The sequence below is a fragment of the Pelecanus crispus genome, chromosome 2, assembly GCF_030463565.1.
Source record: "Pelecanus crispus isolate bPelCri1 chromosome 2, bPelCri1.pri, whole genome shotgun sequence".
NCBI lineage: Eukaryota > Metazoa > Chordata > Aves > Pelecaniformes > Pelecanidae > Pelecanus > Pelecanus crispus.
The window spans coordinates 26,160,797-26,187,515 of NC_134644.1; the positions used below are offsets into that span (position 1 = coordinate 26,160,797).

Genomic DNA, 26,719 nt, shown 5'->3' on the forward strand with positions numbered 1-26,719 from the left:
TCATCAGTTTTGAGTCTTGTTTTCTCTGTTCCACTATAACAATTAAGAGACTTTTAAAGAATATGTTTCTAATCAACTTTGAGTGTTGTTTCCACATAAATATCCCCTGTTGCCAGGTCCATCTGGTCATTGCTGTGAGCTGATGACAATACCGTTGTATATTTTAATTATCATGACTGAAAAATGTCAATGTGAATTCACTGCCTTTTTTTTTTTTCCCCTTTTAATGATTTCTAAATTTTGTCACAGTTGCATCAGGTGGACACTGATATAAAGGTATTGTGCTCAAAATCCAGCAAGGTTGCCTAGTAAGCCAGGAATGCCTAACTGATCATCTGTGTAAAGTTTACTAGAAGCTTTCTCAGCACGTGAAGAATCTTTGTAAACAGGATATTTGGGCAGCACTGTATTGAGTGATTAGCATCTCTTATATTTTGAAGAGAGCATACACAGTTTGAGTTGGATGAGCAGGATAACAGCCATGTCAACAACTTGTCTTGCCAGAAAAATTGTTAGAATTTTTCTCCACCCTCTTTTGACCAAAATTTTTTGCAACAAGGCTAAGCCTTTGCTGCACCAGCATTGCTGTTGTCTTTCTGACACTCATTCCAAATTTTATTGTTGGTACCAACTGGCTGTCTTGTTGGTAGTTTACCAGGGAGTTCACAAGATAAGTCAGCAAGAGACTGACACATCTCCTCCTCCAAGTACACCACTGAAGTGGAAGATATGAAATGTTCTGGTGAAGGAACTTCCTTGTTATAAGGAAAAAAAGTTACTGACAGAGTACAAGTCCAAGTCCTTTTTCAGTATCCTAATTTATTAACAATGGGGTGTGTCTATGGCTCTAAAATTCATAGCATGGTCGCTTGCCCAAGATGTGATGAGGTTTATACTCACTTTGCTATTCTATTATTTCTTCTCCATCTGCTCCTTCCGAAACCAATTTGGTCCAGTGTTCTGGACTGAAGCACAAAGGTATTTTTCATTAAAAAAAACCCCCAAAACCAAACAACAAACTCAACCCTTTTGAAATTATGTTTAACTGAGGGAGGATGAAATCTCTTAATGTAACAGGATCGTAGTTGTTAGTCAGAACCTCTGTTTCTGCAGTGCCAGGCATCTTTCATGGCCTTGTAGCTCGCTCTGCATTACTACTGGATCCCCCATGGTTAGGAGTAACTTTCTGATTCCTGCAATGACACACATAAAGCTGACACTGAAGCCAGTGCAGGCCTTCACAAGGTTAAGTGTCACCTACCTGAGGTAAGGACTTTCAACAGTCTATAGAAAAGTTCCTGGCTTGTCCAGTTCAGACTAGGAGCCTAATTTGGTGACTTTTGTGGAGTCCATCTTCTGTTTACTCTAGAGGGATCAATAGGAAGATTAGCTTCACTTATAGTTGGCTTTTGTGAATACCTCAGAGTTTTGCCAGTTCTTGTGATCCTTGCGGGCATCTTGCAATGTTTGACTCTACCTCAGTCTTACTGCTTGGAATAATATAATACCCTAAAAGTCACAGCTTTCGTTTAAAAATGTAAGTCACTAGAATTGTCTGTATTCTGTCCTTTAACAATGAACAAACTTGCAAGTTCATTTTTTGCTTTGAAAGTAGTTAATGAAATAAAAAAAGTTGGAAGAAGCAATTATATTGCAAGATAGGCAATTAGATCTGGACTGGGAAAGAGGGACAAGGAGACTAATATTGATATGAATGTGTTTGCTTTGGGGCATATATGTGCGTAAGTAATGTGAATAGATACTGGCACGCTATTCCATCCATTCTGCAGGCACGGACTGAGTGGTTTTCTATATTTTAACAGCAGTTAGACCCAGCAGTAACTCCTGTGTATGAATACGCACAATAATAGCTTTGAATGTTAAAAGTTGGTATCTTATATTTCCTTCAAGAACATTGCATGAAATTTCTGTTTTCATAAAATACAAAAAAAGAACAAAACCCATTTTTCTTAAAGTAAACCCTCAATCTCTGAGACTTCATAATTGACACAAGTTATGATCACATCACAGGCTGATTCAAATAAGACCAGAGCTTTTTAATTTCTAAGAAACCTCTTCAAAAATATATACACATTTTCAGTGCTCCGTGCATAAAGGATTTGCAATATTTCATCATAAATGAAGGGATTGAAAGACTGAAAGCAATGACAATACATAAGAGTTCAGCGCTACTATGATAGGAATTATTCAGTGCCTCAAAATTATGTATTATTTACATTTGAAATGTAAAGGATTTTCTCTTTTTCTGATGTAAATCTTTATCTGTGTGCTGTATTAGAGCGCTGTTGCTTGCACAGCTGTAGTTAAGGATGTATAAACATTTCTGTTATAGACATCATATTCCCAAGGGTTTATAATTCAGCTATAAAACTTAACACGTGGACAGACTGATTCATTCTAGAAATTTTCTTTCTTTATTAGCATGTTTCAAAAAGCAACAATCTCTAATCTTAAAAAAAAAAAATTCCTTTTTAACTTCCTGATTTCATTTGTTGAAGACTGTTGATGACACAAAAATGTCCCATTTGAAATAGAAATGTTTTAAGAATAGTTGGGATAAATATGAGACCTAAGACATGGAGAAAAACACACAGTCTTTTGTTTTTAAATATGTACTGGTTTTGTTACAGAGTTACTTCCTCTTGACATCTTAGTACCTTTGAAAGATACACCTTAAAGAATGGTGTTTATGTTCTTGGAAGGATTTACGTGTGTGCTTAAACTTCTCTGAGGTGAAGTCTTGTTACTACATTTTATAGAGGGGGGATTGAGATACAAAGAAATTAAGGAATTTGTCATACAGGAACTGCCGTAAAACTGAGCACGACATTGAACTTTGTGCTCCCAGATTGGAAGAGAACACCTTTAATTTTCTAAACACACTGAAGCTTTCACCATCTACTGTTCATCTTTCAGGCACAGTCTGGCCCTTCATCTTGTTCGTATATATGTTTTGAGGTCCTGGCATGGAAAAGTGAGAATATGGGTTTAGAAGTCTTCAAAGAAGCTTACCTCAAAACGTACATTGTAATTCAGTTGATGTAAGGAGAGGTTACTAGAAGGAGGAATAACACTCTTCCAACATCTGCAGAGCCAGCTTTATGTCTGTAAGGCAGAAGGAACAGAGGCAAAAAACTCCAATCCCAAACCCCCCAAAAAGCCACAGATGGTAGATTGGGGACAAAATAATTGCACCTGACTGACTACACCAGCTTCCATGAGATGTGAATTTTAAAGGCAGAGCCAGACAATGGAACAATGATGGACACAAGCCAGTGGCTCTTTAATTTCCAGTCTAACTGGAAATTAGCTAAAAGCGTGGAATGTAACAGCAATGACAAACTGAAACCCAGCAGGCTCATTATATAAGAAGTCAGATCCCTAGAATTCTTAAAATAGAATTGGTCAGTATTAGAGGGTACTTTCGGGAAGTGTTGGAGGGAAATAATGTAACTATCACTTACAGTGAATTAAGTTCTTTGGAGACTTTAACACTGAATTTCTTCACTGGTTGTCAAACTACCTAAAGACTGTGAAGATAGTATCTACTAGATAAGATGTAATTTATAAATTTTGTAGAAATGCTTACAGTTTTAGGAAACAAAACTTGCATTGACCATTGCTTCTATCTAGTACAAAGCTTCACCTACATTGCATGACCTAACATATTGTGGAATGTGATTATAAAATACTGGTCTAAAAAGAATTAAGATGTAGTAATCTGATCTTCCTATAGAGTTCATAATGAATTATATTTTCACCTTTTTTCCTGAACTTTTCTGTTCATTTATCTCTAAACAATAAAAATGAAGCACAGCTCTGCTTTCAGAATGCAATGCAACCTCTTTCAATTTGCAAAAGCTTCTCCACAATAATAAACCCTTACAGAAGAATGACAAAAGAGAACTAATTATCCTTGTGTATATTTGGTAGGATATAAAAAGCTTTTTCAGATCCTTCTGTCATAATGGGTTGCATTGTGAGAAATTAGGTTGGAAAGAAAAGGTGCAGTTGAAAACAAATTCTGCCTTGCATAAATAGGACTACTACTTCGCAATTCCCCAACATGGCAGTATTTATTATATAAATAACACTTTATTCTCACAGCTAGTCCCACTGCTGGGGATTTATTCCTTTAACAAGATGGCCTCTGTACTTGAGACCTCCCTTCCTGAGGCCAGGTTGTTTAAAAGTTGCATTCCAGGATGGACTGGCCTATTTTGGGACTGTTATTCAGTGAAAACTTCCCAAAGAAAGCAAAGCGAGTGAATAGAGATGAGTCTGCCTATTTTGAGTCTGTATTTCATTTCAAGCATGACACAGAGTATGGAATTGTTTAGAGCTGAGACTTGGGACGGGTTTTTGGTTTGGGGTTTTTTTGTTTGTTTGTTTGTTTGTTTGTTTTTAAGAAAATCTGTGCCTTAGTGGGGTTTTGACTAAAGACAAAACTCTCCTCTAATTGTCACTTCTATCCCCTTCACCTCCTGTCCCTTCTTCAGCACTGCGCATTGTAACATAGTCTGTAGTGCCACTGAAAGAATACTCAGGCTCTCAAGCACAGTAGGAACAAAAAGCTTTAGTGTTGTCATTGCTAAAACCTTTCTGATGGATAAAACTAAGCAATAAGGATTTAAAGCTATACCTGTGCAAAAGGTGGATTATATGTGTACGAATGTGTGCAGTTCGAGTACGTTGAGGTTGCACTGGGGCTGTCCCCTCACTTGCATTTCAGGAGTGATAGGAATCATGCTAGGGGGGAGCAAGGGTGGAAACCAGACACAAAATGAAAAGATTTTATAGAAGAAGTGTTTGTGATTTTGAGGCATATAAAGCTGCCTCTGTCTCCTGATGATTTGCAGTGATACTGCTGTACTGAAAAAAAACATTTTTCATTTCCCATTTTGTTTCATATTTCCCATAAATACCCCTTTATCAGTCATTATCTTTTGCCTGAGGGACCTTAGGAGTCTTATCAAGACAACACCTATGTTAACATGCAATACAAACAACAAGTCATTTACCAGATAATAAATTTATTACACTATCTTCATAAACCAGTAACTTCTCCAATATTGGGCAGCAGGCAGATTCGCCCCTCGCGTGCCGTAGCCATGGGTCGCGAAGGCGCGTTCTCCGCCGGGTGAGGCCTGTGGGAGCGCGGCGGCGGGTGGGCATCATCGGCGGCGGGTGGGCATCGGCGGCGGCTCTGCAGCGATGCCTGCGCGAGGGGGAGTGCTCGAGTCGACACAACGGGCCCTCTGCACCTGGGCAGACATCAGCAGAGGCCAAGAGTTTTTGTTACAGAGATTTTCCTAACACTGCTTTTCTGTTTGTTTCACTATTTAATGGGGTTTATTAAATTAATTTCAGGGTGGTGGAAGCTGCTTGTTTACACTTAAGTGCCTCTTTTGTGTCTACTACTATACATTGCGCCCACTTAGTACCGTTTTATACATTTCTGGCACCATAAAGGGGCTCAGCTGCAAAAGTGCAAAAGGCAAAGTTCTCAGCCCAGCTCAGGAATGGTTAGCGCTAAGCTGAAATGCACTGCAGGTTTTGTCAGCTTTATGGTGATGATTTATATGATGCTGATTGAAGCCAATGGCTGAGAAAGATCTCTAGAGTTTCTCTATTTATCCTTTTGCCAAGATGAAAAATTCTTTACAATTTATATTTGAATGTTTCCTTCAAATTGGAGCAATTGTAAGTTGCTCAAATGTTACAACTTTTATAAATATGCAGGGAGATTATTCCTAACAGACTTCATTGTTAGAATATTTATCCTGACATTCAATTTATGTTTGCTTTATTCTAAATTCCCCCTCTTTTGTGTTGCTAAGCTTTATGTATTGTGTTACATCCTCTTGGCCCAGTTTAAAATATTAATAAACCTTCTAAACTGGACCACAAAAGCTTTTGTCCTCTTTTTCAGATTACTAATAACTCTATGGTGTTTCATTAGTAAAATTACATTGTTACCCTCCTATACCTTTCCCATCCATGACAGCTGTGAAAATACAGCCCCAATGTACATGGATGTTCTTTGTTGTCTTCTGCAACATCTAATTGAGTTTCTGGCATTGGACTAGAATCTGCTGGCATTATTATCTCTGAACCTATCTATACTTTGGGTTATTTTTTCCTGGAAGTAATTGTTTGTAGTTCTTTATGCTCTATCTTGTTTATAGATTTTCTGCCCACATATCTCACTTCTTTTAGCTTCTTTGTACTTATTTTTTTGTCTTCTATCATGTTTTCAACATTTAGTTTCATCTAAGAATTGATTTAGTATGCAGTGTATCCCTTAGTCCAGTTCATTAATAAAGATGTTAAATAAAACTGTGACTAACGCTAATCCCTCTGGCACGCAGCTGGACGCTTCCCTTCCAACTCAGTACATTGCCACTCATCATTACCCTTTGCTTATGGTCTGTCAGCCAGTTTTCAGTCTATGAGATAGTGTATCACATCCCAGCTCTTCGGAGTTTGTCCACAGAGCAAGATTTTTTAGAGAAATTGCATCAAATATTATGTCTCGTTGCTTTGTTCCACCAATGATTAAGTCCAGTTTTAAAAATAATCAATTTATCTGATGTCTTGTTCATTAGTCATCTCTTCTTTTGATTGCCATTTTGTCTTAGTTTTTTCCTAAAACTAATTTTGCTTCCATATTGTCTATGTTTTGTTTCTATTGTCTATATTTTGCTTCTGTGTTGTGTGTCAACGTCCAGCAAATATTTGCCAAGATTCTCTTCCTTATTTGAAAACCAGAAAGGAAGTACATGTATATATATATTTTTTAAAGTCTAGTACAATACTTTAGAATGCAGAACAAAATTAGCTAATGTTACAGTAACTTAGCTACAGTAATAAGCCTGTAAAGACAAATGAGGAAAGAGAACTAACTCTTATTGTGTAGATTTCCTGGCAAGACTTTTAAAAGGTGCCTTACATTTGTTTGCTGTGCTCGCTAATTCCTTAAGAATTCCTTAAGATATTGAGACATATATCAGATAGACATGTTTATTTGGTGTTTCCAGGTATGATTTTCTTTTTTTTCAAAGTATGTTCTTCATTAACGTTTTTGAGTACTTACTGATCAACTCTTTTCAGATGTTTCCAGTTGTTCTTTCTCCTTATGCATTTCTACATGCCAACATTTTATTAATTTCTCAGAATTATGTTTTTGGTAGTCTGTTACTCATATGTTGCCATAGTGCCTGTGTTCATTTCTTGGTTTGAAGTCTAATACTTTCTGATCAGAGGCACCAGGCATCATTATATCTTCACATTCCTAATTCTGCCCTCTTGCTGGACTTCTGTACTGTTGGCCTTTCTGCTGAAATCTTTCTTCTTGCAGTAATGACATTGCTGACAAAATTGAGTCTCTGAGAAGTGTTTTAAAAATATTTGTCTGAGGAATTGAAGAAATACTGTGAAGGCGGTAATATAAGTGAAGTAGACCTTGCTGCTGGGTCTCTCATTATTTGTACGTAGCTATTAAAGGGAAAAGTTTTCCAACATGAGAGCCAAAATGATAGACACCTTAAGAATTGAGCTGGCATTCAAAGGTGCTTAGTGCTAAGCAACTCCTGTTGGCTTAAGTGGCTTGATATTTTCCACTGCTTTTTGTCATATGTTACAGATAATTTTTCTTTAACTCAGCAGTTCCTTTGATTCTCATCTTAGGGTCTCAAAAACGTATATAATTTGGGGAGATGGTGCAGACAGGCAATAAGTGTAATAACATGAATAATGCAACTGAGTTTTGTCACCTCTGCAGACAGTTGAAGCTAATCTCAAAACGCATGCTGTTTGGCTCTGTTGCTAGCCAAAGACTTACAGACAGTAGTTAAGGTTTCTGCAGTGGTACAGGCATCACAAGGTATCTTTAACTTAGACAAATACTTATTTTACTGAATTTTATGATGATTTGATGTGGGTTTTTCAGTGTAATTTTACCACCACCTTTTCTGTGGTAGGATGGTAATCATAGGTATTCAGATATTGCCGTTCATGAGAATCTCCTGTGACAGTCTCCCAGGCAATTTTGTCAAGAAAATCTTAATTTCTTCCTTTCCTGCATTGCTGGCTGTGGTACTTCACGTATTTCCCTTCAGATTTCTGACTTCTTTCCTGCCGTGTAGGACAGAGAAACAAGAATTTTTGCTTTTTCATGCAGTTTTTTGAAGTAGTCATGCAGAAACACATGGCGTTGTAGGAGACTAGGGGAAAACAGTGATTAATTTCAAAACTGTAAGTTATTTGCTAGCCAAACAGTTTTCATAATTAAATTTAGTGATGTCTTTCCATAACCTGTTTTAGAAAGTTTGAAGCTATCGTTTTGAGAATTTGTGGAAGATGCTGGCTGCAGGCAGATCATCCTGTATACATGTTCAGTGCCTGCTTGACCTGAGCGTCAAAATGGGAAGACAGGAGACAATAATCCTTGCTGATGCATTAAAATGGAGAGGTTAGATTATGTATCTTCAGCAACATGCTGTGAATAACGAGCCTCGGCATAGGGCTGGTGCACCTGTCATTGCTGGAGGGCAAAGAGGCAAGTGGTTCCAAAGGGAACTGACCTTTTTCTTTCAGGCATTGAGTCAATCCCATATCCTAAGGCACACATTCTGCGTTAAAATTATTATAACTCTCCTGGTATTATGCTGAACAACAGACTCTGGTGAGAATCTATGGAAAAAACCCATACAATTATGGTGATGGTGATTTGTGTATTGTTTTTAATTAAGCCTTTATAGGAAATATATTTTGTAATTTTGAAAGACATCACTTAAAACAGTTAAGTTCTCTGATTAAGATAAATTTAATTGAAGTTTAAAATAACATTTTGAAATGTTGTTTGTCTGAATTAGCAGCTCACTGGATACCAAAATGTAAATGACAATACTTATCACTAAATGTGATTCACAAAAAAACTGCATCCTTTTAAATAATGTAATGTATAATACAGTGTATATCCACTGTCTGCTACCTCAGCTGAATTTATATCCGTACGATCTGATTTACAAATAGACAACTTTCTGTTAAATTATTCACATCTCATAATAATTGATCTTACAGAGTTGATCTTATGCTGGAGCATATTTGATCATAAATTCAATGAAAGCAGCCACCATCTTTGTGATGTTTGTCCAGCTAAATCCTTCAGTGCATAAAATAATAAAGCTGCCAACTGTGTTTGTTTTATGATCGCTGCTGCAATAGGAGGCTGGAAATACAAATGAATAAAAGCTCTAATTTTTTGTGTTGGAATTATAAACTCAAAATCTTATTGCAAAATATTTAAATCAAAAAATAAATTTTTTACTTCTGTCACATTCTCATAAATGTATTGTTTGCTTTTTTTGTTCCCACTGTTTAGGAATCCAGAATAGTTTTAAAATATTGCTATTGTTTGGACCCAAACTTACAAAATCCAAGGAAATCTGGTAAAAATAGATGACATTTATGCTCTTCTCTATGACACCATTGCAAGTTAAGAATGGACCGTCATTTTTTGCATTGCCTTCTTTGATTACATTCTATAGCAATCTTAAAGCTGTGTTTGCTGCTGTGTACTGTTAGTGTGCCTCAAACTAATTTCACTACCCTGACATGAAAAATCATGCTCCAGATTATTATGGGCCTTCCTTCAGCGTTATGACTTTTGTAGAATAGTGTTATATTCCCTTTATTTCTTTCATATTTGATCCTTAAAGTGCCCTTGAGTCAAGCTTTATTCTGCAAGCATGAGGGCATGAATCTTTCCTGAGATGTTGACAGATAGTGTTTGGTGAATATCATTTTTCTGTCAGATTCAGCCTATGTCTATGCTGCTAACTAAAGCAGAGCCAGGGACTATCTTCTGGCCCCGAGGCCATGTGGCAGACCTTAGCTACAGCTGTACTAAGTAACACTTGGGCGTGCATCTCCTGTGGGCTTTGTGTGGTCCCCATGCAGGTGCAATTATTATTTTTGGGGTGTTCAGTATCAGTTTTTTAATCCAAAATTTCCAGAATAACATAAGACCAATGCTGCAGACCATGAGAATTGTATTTTCTAGCATAAGATTGAAGGTAATATATTGCACGCCCTGCTCATAGGAGGCTGGTACATGCTGCCTTTTGGGAATGGTCCCTGGCATCAGTTGTTCCCTGAACTGTGTCTAGGAGTGGTTTTTGAGAGTGCTAGTTGGCGTGGGCCAAAATAATCCAGGGGGCAATGTGGATAGTCAGTAGTTGAGTGGTCAGGTGCTCTCTCTAGCCCTGCTGAATTTGGCGATACAGGCTCCGACAGAGAGGTTCTTACTCCTCCCTGCCCCTTGCACACTTGAGCATACTCCCAGTGAAGTTTCTACTCTCACTGTAATGCTAGCATCCTTTGTCACCTAGGCCTGAAGCCTTAGGGCTGCTTTTTATCTTTCATTTCCTATCCCATGCATCCAGACTGCTATATACATTTTACTATTTTTTTTTTTCTTTCCAGCTTTTCCAACATACCTTTTTTCCTTCCCCAAGCAACTCTGTCACTGAGATCTTGATTATTGTAATATACTTCTTATGGCCTCTCCTGACCAACATCCTTCTTCAGATCATATAAAAAGCAACCAGTAAATTCAGTTTATTTTTTTGTGGATTGTTTAGCTCCCTTCCCGACACTGCATCATTTTTGAGCTCCTTCTTATCCTTTTCAAAATCCTCCATAATTATGTCTCTTCCTCTCTTCCTTCACAAAGCTGTGTATTTGCTCCTTTTCCCTGTTCTTATGTCAGTGATCCCTTATTCATATTTGGGCCTTCTCCTGTCCCCTAGATAATTCAGGCAGACTCACAACTGCTGTCTTCCTTTCTGGGAATCAGATGGGCTTGTGCCCAGATAGTGCATTTACAACTATGTTTGCAGTCCTTTTCTCCAGGCTTCTTCTCAGTTTGGAAGCTGCTAGGACTAGTCCTTGTCTGCTTCAAATGCCTGCTTTCACAGAAGCTTAATATCCATTTAGGACCCTAAAATGAGTCCCAGATGTTTATTTACCTGTTTGTCCAGACTCAATGGCAGCACACGTGACCAGACGTGTCGCAGAGCTCCATGGATTCCACAATTCCACGTGTGCAAAATCTTTTGAAAACCCACCTGCTTATTTTGGGTCATTAGAAGTGGCCTGAGCTCTACTGGCAGTCAATTTTTAGTGATAGTTGGCTCTTTGGGGAATCTGACCTTTAATGGTCACTATTATAGATAACAATTTTGATTTTAGTTCTTAAATCGCCTATGCTGATTTATGTCTAAATAGCAGTAACTCCCTGCTTAGCTGTCTCTCTTTCATGCTACTGTGACAGGTTAGGATTTGCAAAAATAGTTCAGGATTGAGTCCTTCCCTACCGCAAGCCAATTTCTGAGTGTCAGATGGCACTGCATCCTCACACATATGTGAGTACAAGCTCTTAAAATCCACATATTTCAGGAATTGTTAGCCAAAATATATGGAATTTGTGGTCTGGTCATTCATCTCCAGCCTGTTTATAGTTAAAAAGGCATAAACTGTTGTGTTAAATTCGAGCAACTTTTTAAAAAGACACGTCAATACAGGTACATGTGGCTATGTAATGTTTCACTTTTAAAAAAAAAAACCAATGCAAAATCATGTTACGTTTTCTCCAAATTGCATACTAGAGAGAGATCACTGTTTTTTCCTTCTACAGTGGTCTCTGTGCCTAATAATAACCCTTGAATAATTACAGTCATTTTTTTCCCTGTTCAAATTCAAAGTCAAATTCAGACTTCTTTTAACAGACAGACTGGCACAAGCATATTTGTCTCTTAACAAGTATTACTGCTGTTGATATCAGGCACTGGATTTTCAGTCTGCCAGCTTCTCCCTGCTGGAAGATGACCTAACATTCCCTTTAGAAAGTATCATCTCCATTAATGTAAAGAGAAAGAGTGGTGTGCTGAATCAGGAGAGTGAATCTGGAGAAGGAATGGCACCTTCTGCACTACGATGCTGGTGTGAATGTGGTTTCCCATTCTGTGATCTCTTCTAAATGTCACCTAAACCAAGTACCTCAGGGTCAGGGAGCTGCAACTAGTTCTGTATGATATAAGTCTGTCTAAATATTTAGGTATATTAATACATAAGAAAGTATTTTTGACTGCATAGCTTTGAATATGTTGCCCATATGCTCTCATTATAACCATCTTTGTCTCCTTCTCTCAGTGCTTACTAGTTCTGCATCATTTCCCTGCCATGTGGTAGCTTAGGAGTATAGTTGCAAAAAGACCAGGGTGCCTACTTGTACGTAATTGCTTAGCCTCATTGGGTTCAGCCAGCTGACTCATATACATAAAGTTAAATACATGCATATGCCTGGGGTCTGTCTTCCTGAGTTTCTAGGCTTGGGGCATTCTTTCTGCCTCCAAATCTCTATCCACCTTTAATGAGCTGTATAAATAAATACAAAGTACTCCTGTTCATTCCATATCCATAAAAATACATTTTATTAGCTGAGAGGTGTACAATAATAGAAAAGATCAGACCCATCCAATGTTTTAGGGAGCTGTGGGAGGACAGGACAAGTAGCTGCTTCCAAGTGGTTGATGGATCTGAGGCCCCGGCAAGACAGATTTGTAGGTTAACTGTGATAAATGATCTTTGGCTTCACTGACTAAAGCAAGGTCACCCTTCTCGGGGCACTGTCTGCATGCTGCAACCTTGCAGCAAATTCTAGTTGAAGTACTGTGCAAACAGACCAGTTCTTATTTACATTAGAATGAATTTAAGACTTCTCAAACCCAAGATGATAAAATATCAGACAAGAGGGCAGAGATTTAAAAGGCAATGCTTATGTTTATTTACTAGAACTTAGTTCTGTCTTTTTTTTTTTAGTTTGCAAAAGACAATTGGTCCAAAAGACAGCTGTTTTTTCTTTCTATAATCATTTAATAAGCAAAAATAGGGGAAACTTTGTTTACTGCCGTAATGGCTGCGCCCACTGACAAATTTGAAATTCAGAGTTTGATTGTTTTTTCTTTGGAGTATTTTTTGCTTGGATTTCTTTGGAGAGAAACAATCCATGTTGTTGAGGGTGGGAGGAGGAAAAGCAGAAAGCTTTGACCACATTATGTGCCAAAGGTTTATTTCAGCTATTTCTATGTTTTTTTTGGGGGGGGGGGGGGGGGGGTTATTCCCTCCTTTTCTTTGGCTTATGTCCAGCCAGTGAGGAAATAAATATGTGCAGAAAGAATGCTATGGAATGTTAACTCCGCTGCCGTATTTTCTTCCTTTTATCATGCCCCAAGATTCAGTGAAGTTGATATAAATTCACCATGCCTTCTTTTAAAAAGCATAACAGAAAGGCATTCTTCCTTTAAGAGTCAGACTGTAAAAGGTGATTTTCTTTCACTCAGTTTGGTTTAAGCCTGTAAAAAGCATTAAGTGAAAAATCTGATATATTTGTTAGGGCATTTATTGCATTACTAACTTATATTTTCAGTTCTCAGTGAAAGGTTTATAGAGGACATAAACCTTGAAGAGTTTTTGTTCAGGATTAAAGATATATTTTCTCCATTTTCTGGTGAAATAATAGCTCATAAAATGATTGGGGTGTTAGTAATTATTTTTAGCTCTATTTATTTTCCAAGGATATTCTGTTCAACTTACTGAGGTGCACAAAGAAGGCCTTTAAAAAACACTGTCCTTGATCAGAAGATTCATGCCCTTTAAAGAATTTCAAAATAATCAAAAGCTTCTGATTAGATGTAGCCACCATGTTGTTCTTCATTAATTACACTTACAGCAAGGAAAGATCTTCCAATAGCTATAAATCTAGCATATTCAGTAGTAGTCTGTTGTGGTGTAAATAATACACTATATCTTCCATAATTAATATCTTTAATACTGGGCTAATTGGGATGCTGAAAGAATTAAAATAGCTGATTGGTGGTGGCATGTAAAATCAAAAAGAAGTAATTGCTGAATTCTTTCTAGGGCAAAATGGTAAGGCATTGTTCTGATTGAAATTTCTCAGGAAATACTTTTTCTGGGAAATATCTGTATCTGCGAGAAAGTGCTGAAAACTGAGTGAAATAATGTGAAATACTTAGGGTATTCTTCTTTCAGTTTAAAGAATGAGTTGTGGTTTTAAACAGTAGCAGAACACTGTACCCAGCAGTCATGTTGCCTGGAGTGTCACAACCTCAGAATTCCCATGAATTAAGGAAGTTATGTGATCATATCACAGAAAACCATATTCTCAATAGCTTAGAGTATGTTATCACTGGACATATATTATGTATTTGCTCTTTAAATAAGCTTATTTTTCTTCTCGTTAATGTCGGCCATGCAGACTCCATAGTTCTTGCTTCATTTGATACGCCAGCATATATTATCCTGGCAAAAAGATACCTAGTATCAAGCGTAAACCTTACTCTGTATCAAAATGGTATAGAAAAAGTAGGGGAAATATCTGCAATATTGCCATGAACAGTATTGGCTATCTTCATGCCCTAAGCTCTCAATAGTTGGCACGGGTTTTCTTTGGAAGGCTTCATAGCCCAGCATGTTTATTCTGAGGCATCAGAGCAAGAGCTAGCCCGGGTGCATGTCAGGCTATAGAAGGACAAAACCCAGGATACTGTTAAGTCTGTTGTAAATTGACTGATTCTTTTTAAGGTTAACATTTAAAGCTCAATTCAACCAAATTCAATTTTTAAAGTTGTTGTGTTCTGTACGGGTGTTAATGTTCTGCTTCCTATATGAAGCAAACCTTTCAAGCTGGATATCAAGGTCCCTTCCAACCCAAAGCATTCTATGATTACAAGCAGTGTTGTGTTATGGAAATAAGTAATATATCTGAAATGGACACTAAACCACATCAAATCTAGTGCAGAAAGAGTCAGGGGGAAATAGACTCATATTTAAGTTTTTGTCTTGAGTTACAAGATGATACATACAGATGATTTTATGATCTAGTCATGACTGAGCTTAATGGCCATTATCAAATGTGAATTGCCATGAGAGGTTGGATCGCTTCATTGTCTAGCTTAGGTGTGACCGAACGGAGTCTCTGAAGCTTCGTGTGACTTGTGAGCAGTTTAAGTAAGCATCTTAATTCTCCATTCTGAGAAGTTCGGGAGCTGCAACTATAATTACCGTTTACCTATTGGGTTAGTAGTTTATTTTAAAGATTTACCAAGTGTATAAAAATTACATACCTAGAGGTAAATCTGTATTAATTAAAATAGAAAAAAACCCCTAGTTGCCTATATTGTTAGAACCTTCACCTGTAACATTCACTTTTTTTCATGAAATGCTATTCAACTTGGCTGCTTTCCAGCTAATGGCATCTGTGCAACTGTCAAGTGAGAATTAGTTCAGACAGGTCAGGGTTATTACCACCTTTCTGGAATGCATTAAGTGATCTTACCTCCACAGCTTTCCAAATGGGGCTCTGACCTCTTTTACATCTACGTTAACAGCAATACTGAAGGATCTGTGCAATGTCAGTGAATACTTACCATTGATTGTCATGGCTTTTATTTTAATAATAAACATTTGACCACCTTTTCAGTGCTTCAGCAGATAAGACTGCTGATGCTGTGATATGGTAATATAATTAAAAGGGATCAAACTAATTTCTAAATTTCCAAAGAGATCATTTCATACACCCTTACAGAAATTGGGAAGGTCTGAAGACTGTGGAGTGCAGTGTTGTGCAGCAGCATGGAGCAAAGGAAGATGCTGGGAATAGTGCAGCCGTGTTAGTGCAGGATCTGCCCCAGCCTAGCTCATGGAAGAAGCCTGAGCGGGTTGTTGCACTAATGTGGCAATCTTGCTTCTAGTGAGGTACCGAGCTAGAAGAGTACAAATGAACCGAGCCTGGAGACCGTATTTTCCTGCCCTGCATGTGTGGAGAGCTCAGTGTTTCTGAATCTGTACTGCTGCCAGCACCTCAGTTTGAGAAGAACAAGAGGGGCATCGAGTGTTTGGAGATATGCCTCTCCTAAAGAACGTGCAGAACCCAGCACAGTGTTAGGACTGCTGTTGGCAGCCCCAGGCAGGTGTGGAGGACAATCCCAACACTGAAATACAGTCCTTGTGCCTGTGTTTGACTGTAGGTTAAATAATGTTTACTGTATAGTTTGGCTTGAAGTACCACTACACTGTGCTGTAGAGGAAACTCTGTGTTTTGTGATTGATCAGCAACAAGTAAAACCCTGCTTCAGTGAGCCTTCAAAAGCTTTTGTCTTTCTTTGTTCATCAGTTTCAGTCCTCAGTACCGTCTGTGTAAAACACTGAGAAAAATGATAACGTCTTTACTCCGTTAGATTTTCATCTTGAGGTGCCCCTTTATGCCTTCATCTGTATCAAAAGCTAAAAGCATGGCATCAAAACTTGCATTCACTTGTGGTGCTGGTTTCATGATGGCTAAATAATCTCTGCAACAGCTCCGTGGAGGCACACCAGGCACGTTAGGGAAGCAGCTTCTGCACGCTGGAGCTGGCACGTCAGGTCTTTGAAGACGGTAGGTGTTCTCGGCATGGCTGTAACAACAGAAAAGGCTGTTGATATTTAGTGAAAAGGAAATGTTACTTAAAGTAGGCCCTGCTCCGATTTGTGTGCTGTGTAGCTGCTGCTAGTAGGGTCACATCCATATTCAGAGGTGCAAACTACCAAGGCACATGAGGGCACGTCCGTATCAGCTGGTCAGAAGATAATGAATTTGCAAAGAAAACACTGAGTACAAGACACGGCGTTGGCACAGTTTTGTGTCAGAAGTCAGGAGAGGCCTGAAGCCTGGGACAAGGGGGAAAGACTGCCATTCTCAAGCAGACTTGGCTGAAAATGGGGAGTACGGCCCTCGTGGTGGTGCAATGGTAGGCGAGATACCACAGGGACTGTGTAAGAGCCCTGTTGTTCAGGGGAGCATGTCATCCTCTGCGAAATGAGCTGTGAGGGTTACCATATGGCCTGTCTGATTTGCACCAAGACATGAATTTTTTTTTCTTCTCTTCTTGCCATTAAACTTTAAACTCTGCTAAATGGTGTGATTGTTCAGGTTAACTGTGGTTTTGTCTCTCAGCACTTCAGGTTGCAAGGGATTACTTCGAATAAAGAAGCAGAGCTGAGATTTCCAAAGGGAATTAGGTGCCTCACTCCTCTAGGCCATGCTATAAATGCCAGCTGAGAAATGAATTAATGATACGCTGCAAGAGTTGTATCTTCACATGGAAAATATGCACAGTAAATGATTTTTGCTTTGGGAAGTATTTACCTCATGCTGTTAGGAGTATATAGACAGCATATTATCTCCATTTGTTTTAATGCCCATTTGTCTTAATTATTAATGTGAATTTGAGCTGCCTTCTTCATTGCATTTAAAAGCAAATCACCCCAAGTTCAGAAGTTCACTGCACATGCCCAAAACTTTTTTTTCTCAAGAGCTTAAACCAAACTTCAGTGATCTTAGTCATGTTCTGCTTGACCAAATACTGACCTTGCTCTGCAGTAGAAAGACATTTAAGCCTGTTTTCTGAAATTAAATCAAATTCTTGTAATCCGATGAGATTTACAACTGCTCAAGTCTAGTCAGATTCATATATGTTTAAAGTGAGACAGGTTCATGTGCTGTTTGTTTTTCTTGAGCTAAGGCTGTGTATAGCATTTGGAATTAAGTTGAAAATCAGTGTGTTCCACAAATGTCATCAGAGTATGTCTGTAAAAATATTCCCAATATTTCTCAAAACAGTATCTACATATTTTTAATACTCATTGCCAAAGGTTTCTCTGTATTCTGCTGTACACCACGTTTTCTGAAAGTATGTATGCTGTCATGGCTAGTAACTATTCCTCAGTGATTAGTGTGACAGTAAGTGAAGCGTGAATATTGAGACTTGCCATATCATGCATGCCAAGTTCCTATATGGCCCAACTGCTGTGAGACAAAACATGCTATTATGTTTTAGACACAAAGCCATATTGTATGAAATTCCATCCTGTCACGTACTGAAGGAGGTGTATTTCAAAATCAAATCTTTCTTTTTTCTTTAGTTCTTTTTGTTAACTTTTCTGTATCAGATACTTAACTACTGAACCCCATCAGAAAATTCAGCCTTTGTCCTTATTGAGGACTCATGTTTCAAACTTACATGAGGCAAATTGTTAATGTTTTAAGGAGATTTTAAAGGGACTATTGGCCAAAAAAAAAAGGAAAGAAACAAAACCAAATGTTCTGATGTTCCAGACCACTGAGGTTATGCACTAAATGGGTTTCTCCAAACAATTCTGATGTAGAAGATGTAATTTAAACACATGATCATACAGTGCATTTTTCATAAGTGGAAGAATAGCTTGTCCTTAAACAAAACAGCAAAATTAGTCATGCATTCCACTAAGGCATCGGTTTTAAGACTAACAACCTTAGGAGCCCCAATGCATATGCCTTTTGCAGTGTCCACTGATTTCCAGAAGTGACCTTCGCAGAAGACATGGGTCTTGGAGAAGAATTTTTTCATTGCTCTGTAAGGCTCCATAAACAAAGCTAGAACTTTGATGTAGAACTTTAAAGATACAGCTGAGCCTAGCTAAAAGTGGTGATTTGATCAATGAGTTACTTGGATGATCTTCTTCAGCCTGTATTACACAGGAGGCAAGACTTGATCATTATGGCCCCTTCTGAGTTTAAAATCTATCAATGCTTGGGAACATAATACTAATAATGTAGCAACTGGAATCTTCAACTAATCCCACCCACCTCACCCCACCCCCCACCCAGCACTACTCAGTGTATTATCAGGGAAGGTAAATGTAGTAATGATAGCAGATTGAACTATTTTTGCAGATTGTGCAATGAATTTAGTCTTTTTTTTCTAGTTATTAATTATAAAACCGGTTCTCATTTTGACTGATTGATTCACAATTATTTCATCACGTGGTGTGATTATGTTGCAGACCTAGATATTTTTGTTGGGTTTATATTGTATTAATGTATAATCTGCTGATTATTTGATACTTATGTTTGGCTTCTTGATTGATCTCAGTAAACAGGTATCTTTTTTGTTTCTAAACTGAGAAGGTGACTTTGGCTTCCTAAACTGTTCCTACTCAAAATATTTTTTATTTATATTAGTTTTTCTTGCTAAAAAAGATCTTAGCAGTATGCCAGGTACATTGGTCACCATTAATATAGTCAAAATGCTGGCATTACTCTGTCAAGAGCACCCAGGAACCAGGGTGTCATCATCCATAATTCCACCTGCAATTCAGAATTCATTAATGTTTCAATGTTCTTTTCTTTTTCTTTGGCTTACTTAATAAGCATCTTCACTACACCTATGGATCAGCTAAAGAATGGTACAATTCTAGTATCGGAGGGTAGTATTTCACTACTTATTTAAGTGACCTCATTTTTCTGACTTAACAGTAGCTTTCATTCAAGACAGAGCAAGTTTACTATGGCTCCTAAAAAGGATGCAGCTACCTCTGTGGAGAAGAAATACGTTGGTGAAATGATTTGCCAGGACCTCTGAACAAATAATTGGTGTGGGTGGGATTAGGACACAAGACAGGCCTCACAGACTCAATATAATCACTGGTCCATGGGAATTTTGGATGTGTAGAAGAAGTAATACCAATTCTCCCTGAATATTTACCCCTCCATTTCCTTTCTTTGTTAAGAATAGCCTTTTCTCCTGGTATTTTGCTGTGTTCTGTAATGCACTTTCCTGTAACTTTCAAAAAAGTTGAATGAAACAATTTCTACAGTCTGGTAGTTCAAGGAATCTGGAATTAATCCTGTTGTAGAATCTAATTTATAGGCAATTACTGTTTCATTCATTCTTTATTTTGTCATGAACTGAAAATGAAAACAGAAAACTTATGCCCATCAGAAATACCAAAGTGTAGCATCCATTTAACCTAGAATAACAGTTCCAAATCCTAATCCTGGGAATTCTGTAAGATTATGGCTGATGAGAAATAACATCCTGAAGTGGTCAGCACTTCTGGGCATTTCATCCCTGGGTAATTTCTGGACAAATATCCTGGCTGTTCTCAAGAAGAGATGAGAGAGGCACAGTATTCAAAAATTCCTATCTAGCAAACAGTTGCTAGAAATTAAAAAGACAGCCAGTGGCATATTTTTTGAATCATTACAAGTATCAGCATATCATACATATGCCAGGACATAATTTAGCAGAGATGCTTTCAACTTCTAAATTTTTTTTTCACGTTGAGTGTAGTTTGGGTGTGGACAAAAAGTTGGTGGCATTTGTGGCACAATCAATGGCATTTGTGGCTTACTTAAAGTTTTCACTGTAATAACATTTTTTTTCATTTAGTGTTTTCAGTGTTAGCTGTTCTTTGTTGCAGAGATAGTCTTCACCGGTGCATGCACTAATCTTTATAAATTATGGCGTGTCAGCCCAATATTAAGTATGTGAAAATAAAAGAGTAACTCTGTTTAATCCATCTTCCTTGAATGGCTTTCCAGAAAGTCAGCTTGAGCTGAACAAAAATGAACATTTGCATGAAACGTGCTGCAGGATTATTGATTTTAGAGGATAACACCATCTTTTTCAAATACTGCGGTATAGAGTGCATTCTACTCTACTGGTTTTAGGAAGCCAGTGCATTGAAAAATAGGAGACCTTTTATACACTTTGGCATTTTTACCTGACGAGATCTTTACTGAGCAAAGGCATGTTTGAATTTACAAAGTTACCTACTAATAATAGCAACAGGATGTTGACAAGATTCAGCACCTCTTTTCTGACTGCCTACTACAGTAAGTTTGGTGGCTTTGGAAATTTAGGAGGCAGCTGTAGGTTACTAGACCCAAGCCACACCTTGCTGATTACGATTTTACTCTCTCCCCTCCAAATCTATTCTTGTTAGTTTATATTTTCTTATAATATTCCCAAGCACATAGGTCCCAGTAAAACAATAAGTTTTCTCAGACTTCCCTAGGTAGCTTAGAAAAGATAATTCAATTCCTCATAATGTAATGTTTGCATTGCATTAACACCTAATGAAGAATCAGCCCCCTGCTGTGTGAATATATGAAAAAATAAGAAGTCAGTACTTCCCGAAAGACAAATGTCTTTATGAAACATGATGCACATGTTGCATGTTAAGCGTCATTGGATTTTAAAATTTGATACTTCACAAAGTTGTATAAATACTGCTGTTACTTTAAGCTTGAATTTCATGGCTTTAGATAGTAATAACCATTTGTTTTCAGCGCTGTAAATTTTCAGTCTGTCAGTATGCTCAATAAAATGTAAATGGAAGAATCAAAACAGTTGCTTTCAGGATGCTGTAGCTTATGATCCTTTAGCGTACTAGGCAGGGCATATGTGATATGGTGTATTATATGCTCTATATTTGTAAAATTTGTATGAATTTTGAACTATCAATCCAGAAATAATTCATTGACTCCCTAACTTGAGGAATATCTTTCCTGGTAGTGCTCTCAAACAGACTTTGTCTTTATCCTGACTAGCAAGACTTGGTGTTGCAACTGTGCTGACTGGTGGAATTAGTAAACAGAACAATGAGATTGTTTTTCAGAAAATCCTTCTTGTTTGTTTGTGTTCCAGGCTGAGCTATGTGAATCATGCGGAAGATCTAGCCTCCAAACTACTCCAGTGTTTCCCAAAGAACAGATTGTCAGCACAGGCAGCCCTGAGCCATGAGTATTTCAGTGATCTGCCCCCACGGCTATGGGAGTTAACTGATAGTGAGTATAACCACCTCCAAATCAATTAAAAACAAAGACACTACTTCATACAGATGCATGCGTATATCCTAACCCTCACATGCAGACAGCTTCATGGACATACACAGCCACACAAAAAATTCCTGAGTGCAGTTGTGTAGCTTGAAATGACATAGTTAGCTTGACACAGGAAAAAATGGATTCTTCTTTTTTTTTTTTTTTTTGCTATCTCTACTCTGCAGTCTGCAGCCAGCTATCTTTGTATTTGATTATGTGTGCAGCCAAGAGAATTATCTGAATTGTCATAAAGCAAAAGGAAAAATACAATTTACATATTTAGTGCTTTTCACTTTATAACATACAGTACTTCTTAACTAGCTGCAGCATACAGGCTAAAAATCCAGCTGTGTGTGATTCACAGAATCTATATCTGTTATAACAGTAACCTTTAAGAAAGGACTCGGCATTCGGAATTCTGAGAAACACAGAGTAGGCAATCAGTTAATTTGCTGAATTAGACTGTGTAAGGAGAGGATGGCAGATGATATTATTAACTAAGAATGCTTTCAGTATTTATATACATCTTTTTATTTCCTTTATTAAACAAAATGCATTCCATTTGATTTGGCAAAAATGTTTCTATCGTCATGTATGCTGTCAATTATCTCTTTAATAAATCATTTATATCATACGTGTCCATATCTTTCTCCAGTGTTACAACCACACTGCTGTTTATTCTGGGGAAAAATTTTATCGTGCATGATGTTTTTGATTCAGAGAAGTTTCTGTTATTAAAGTAGGTTTCACAGGGGAATAATAATCAGCATTTTGCTTTAACTCAATATGGTGAAGAGAAGCATGCTCGCATTAAAACAGTGTATGTTATATTCTGCTTTCAAGCATACATCCATTAGCAAAAGATCTAAATCCAGTACTCCAAGGCAAAAAGTTCAGAGATGTGACAATGGCACATGTGTGTGTAACTATGCCTGATTTAAAAGTTTGCTTGTAAAAACTGAGCTCCCTTTCTGAATATTAATCCACAATAGATTCTGTTTACATCAGTGTCAGTATGAAAATTTCCATCTTCCAAACATTTCTCTTTTCCATCCTTGGCAGCTGTAGTAGTCCCGTGTTGAGCTGGTTCTGGGGCCAGGCTGTCCAAGTACCCTACTCCCGACTCTACTCTGAAGAGCACTCTGCCATTTGTAGAATATGAACATTAAAATCAAACTAGCACCATTAACTTTTGTCCATCACCAGCTCTGTCATAGACCATGTCCTTGCTCTGCAAAAAGATTCCCAGTTTTCTCTTCTGCCATGCTAACCCACCAGTCAGTTTGCTGACTGCAGTGCTATATAAGCTGAAAATTCAAAGGATGCAGTGTAAATGAAGGCTGCTGTTGAAAGTCTGTCTTTGCTGAAACTGATGCAGAGATTCATTTCTTTGGGACTAATAAAACATCAAGAATGCCAGTTCATTTATCCTTTTTCCACTAAATGGAAAACAAAAACCACTCTGCAGTGGTGACAGCTCAATCCTTCTGACTGTGTGATTTAGTCTAGCCAGGATTTTGAATTCTGAATTCTGCAGTAGTACTTTTCTGTTAATATGGACTTATTACCCACTTGCCACTTAGTTTATCAGTCAGTGGTTAAATCCAGTTCTATCAGTGAAGTAAATGCCTACACATTATCACTCTGCAGCAGGCTGCCAACAGAGACAGTCTTGTCCTAGTCATTAACAAGCACAATGTATGCAGAACACCAGAGGGGAATTAAAACCACAAAAAATACCTCAGGGTGGTATTTTTAATATGAGAATTTAATTTGTAATTTCACAGATTAAGAATTTTGGCTGCATTAATCCTTTTATCAGCTCACAGCAGGTTATTTGCAGAAGCATAACCATAAGGCGATATTCATTGGCAGAAACACGTCTTTGCATAACGTTAAACATCAGGAGCAGTGAAACCTTTTGAAGGGGGGAGAATAAAGATGAAAAATCATTATATTTTAAAGCAAGGTTCTTCTAAATGCCTCCAGTAAAATTTTGAGTTACAGAAAGACTATTTCTGTGTTTAGTAGATAATCATTATAAAGCATAAATCCAGATGCAAGAAAGGACAATCCCAGTATCAAATACTACAATCACTTCTATTTAATACAACTTGGATATACTTGTAAACATATTTACAAAACAAAGAAGTCATATACTTTGGAGAGTTGGGAAAACGTTTACTGTGTAGTGAAATTACAAGTTTTTGTGATTCTGGTTCTCTGGGTTAATATTTTACATTGGGAAGGACTTGTTACTGATAGTTAATTAAATGTAGGTATAAATACATTGAGACTTTATGCACAACAGAAGTGTGTGTGCACGTAAAATCTGCTGCCTCCTAATAAAGACACCACTGTGATTTTACAAATCTCTGATGTACTCATCATGGAATATGTTTTGCCCAATTTACTCCTAGTGCTGAATTGCAAATTTGGGAATTTAGCACTAAAAACCAAGGAAAGACTCTCAGTTGAGGAGGAAGAAGGAGGGAGAGGAAGAAAAAAATCAGTCAAATTATTTTCTACCAGAAAATATTGTTTCTTTGGAATCACAGTATTTCACAAAAGTATGATGACTCTGCCTACATTGAAAAAGTCAAAAAGAAGTGTTTCACTTTCTCGTCTTGTTTTGAATTTAGTACTATGAATTTATATTCTATCTAGTATTTTACAGGATAACATTTTGATCTTGTGTTTTATTTTAAACATGTGTGCAAAATGAGTTTATGTGAGAAGCAAAATTTTAATTTCTTGATTCAGTTTGGTTTCGAGTCATCATTTCAGTTGAGTTAGAAATTCAGTTTCCAGATGAGCTCTGTCTACCATCTAGCCCCTTTCAGTTTTTAAAAATATTACATTAAAAAGGTAAGAGTTGTACAATTCTGCTAAAAAATATTGTCTGGGAATACAATACAGCTGATGAAGAAGCACAGCCTTCATTCATCTCAGACCTGAGCAGTAATCTATAGGTTAACTGTTTTTACTAAATATGTGTACTTGGTATTTTCTACTGAAAAGAAGATCAGCCCTCCCCTTTTTCCGCTTCCATATTTGAGAGCTCATACTGATTTATTTGCATAGAATATATACCATTCATAATGTATGTAACCAAAGATAGCAGAATATCAAATGCAAGTTGAGATGTCAAAAATACAGTGGGAAGATCTTGTGCATAAACAATAGCTAGGTCTTTTAAATGCATAAAAATGAAAGAGTAGCTCCAAAAACTTACAGCTATGCTAGTTGTTAGTGTGAAAACAAAGAAAACTGTTCCAGCCCTGATCAGTTCTTTAAACAGACAGTCTATTAACATTTTCTTATGCAATCATGCAGTGGCAGCTCTCTGAGGATATTTTTGTATGGACATTTGTTCTCAGAAGGTATTAAAAGTCAGTGATTTTTCCCCACCAGTTTGAGGCATCTCAAGTAAAAATCATCAATGTGTGAGTCCTTAACCATTTTCAGTTTGATTCCTGTGATTAATATCATCATGTCTACTAATAATTAGTTGCCTGGTGTTATGTGGAAATCTTCAAGGTTTTCCTAGCTCATGCACAAGGAGGTTACTTTATGTAAAAGCTTTTTTTTTTTTTTTTTTTAACAAGCCTAGTTGTCTTTAATAGTTAGTAAAATGAAGTAAACCAAAATATCTCCATTCTCCTGGCATCAGGATTTTGACAATGTAATACATGATGTCAAATTATTGAAAAAACTTGCTGCATTTTTTCACATTCTTATTTATTTCTAAATGCTATCGGAGATGAAATTTTAAAATTGAAAATATGAATTATATAGCGGTGTAAGGACAAGCAAACACACACACATGCCCCCTGGAAACAGTTTTTTTAGATGAGTGCAACTGAGAATGTTTGCATCACACATCTTCCATCATCATGCATGCAGGTTCTTTCCAGTCTGAATTTTTACAGTGCTTACTTGCATAAATAGGTGGTATATATAAAAGCTGTATATATTTACCCAGTGTCGTGTTTGCCATATATATTAACTAATTATTTTTAAATTACTACTTTTGTGGGAAAAAAATCAGAGTTTCTGAACTGACACTCTTTTTTGCAGTGTCTTCTATTTTTACTGTACCGAATGTAAGATTACAGCCAGAGACTGGAGAAAGCGTGAGAGTCTTTGGAAAAAACAATAGTTATGGCAAAGGTGTATCAAACAGCAAACATTGAAGAGTACCTATGTTCACAACTGATAATGCAGGTAAGACATGATTATTGGAAGGTATATCTTTCAAAATACTCTTTACTTTGGTTCTCTTTAGAGAAACAAAATATGAAATTCAACTGCACATTTCTTAAATTGCTCACGTTCAGAGAAATAATCTGATTTTGCAGTATAGATGGTCAATATGAGGAGTGTAAGTTCCTGGCCTTGTGGGCAGGATCAGTGTCACTGACAGGTTGAAAATACTGCAGATGTTGGTGCCAGCAGATTAAACACTAGGTTGTCTTTAATTTGGACTGATATTTTTTTTCCCCCTGGTAAGATATGGAGAAATAAATATCTCTTGCCAGTTCTGTTGTTAAACTTCGGGGCAAGGACAAAAAGTGATTAATTTAGTAGGTTTGGTAGCCTTGATAGCAGAAGGATATTCTTGATGGAGACAGAGGTGCTGTCATGTTAATGAATTTGATCTATATCACTGGATCTAGGTCTTGTTCTTCAATGGCTTTCACTGAATACCCCATCTTTTTAACCCTAGTTATTCAGCAGTGAAATAGTGTGTAATATGATTTCAGATATTCTAAGAGTGGTATAGAACCTGGGAAGAGCAGGTGAGTAGAGACGCTACTTACTAAAAGTAAGGGAATGGTGGCTGTTATATCATAGAATCATAGAATGCTGGGTTGGATGGGACCTTAAAGATCATATAGTTAACAACGCCCCTGCCACGGGCAG

General features: G+C 37.3%; 1 protein-coding gene across 3 annotated transcripts in view; it reads left to right on the forward strand.

The window, feature by feature from the left end:
- Positions 1 to 25,989, forward strand: part of CDK14 (cyclin dependent kinase 14) — a 258,581-nt gene extending 232,592 nt beyond the window's left edge. For all 3 annotated transcript variants that reach the window (XM_075705351.1, XM_075705350.1, XM_075705349.1), the window contains 2 exons: positions 21,618 to 21,757; positions 25,874 to 25,989. In XM_075705351.1, the coding sequence (XP_075561466.1) occupies positions 21,618 to 21,757; positions 25,874 to 25,989 (256 nt within the window). The remainder of the gene's footprint in view (positions 1 to 21,617; positions 21,758 to 25,873) is intronic.
- Positions 25,990 to 26,719: the final 730 nt, after the last annotated feature.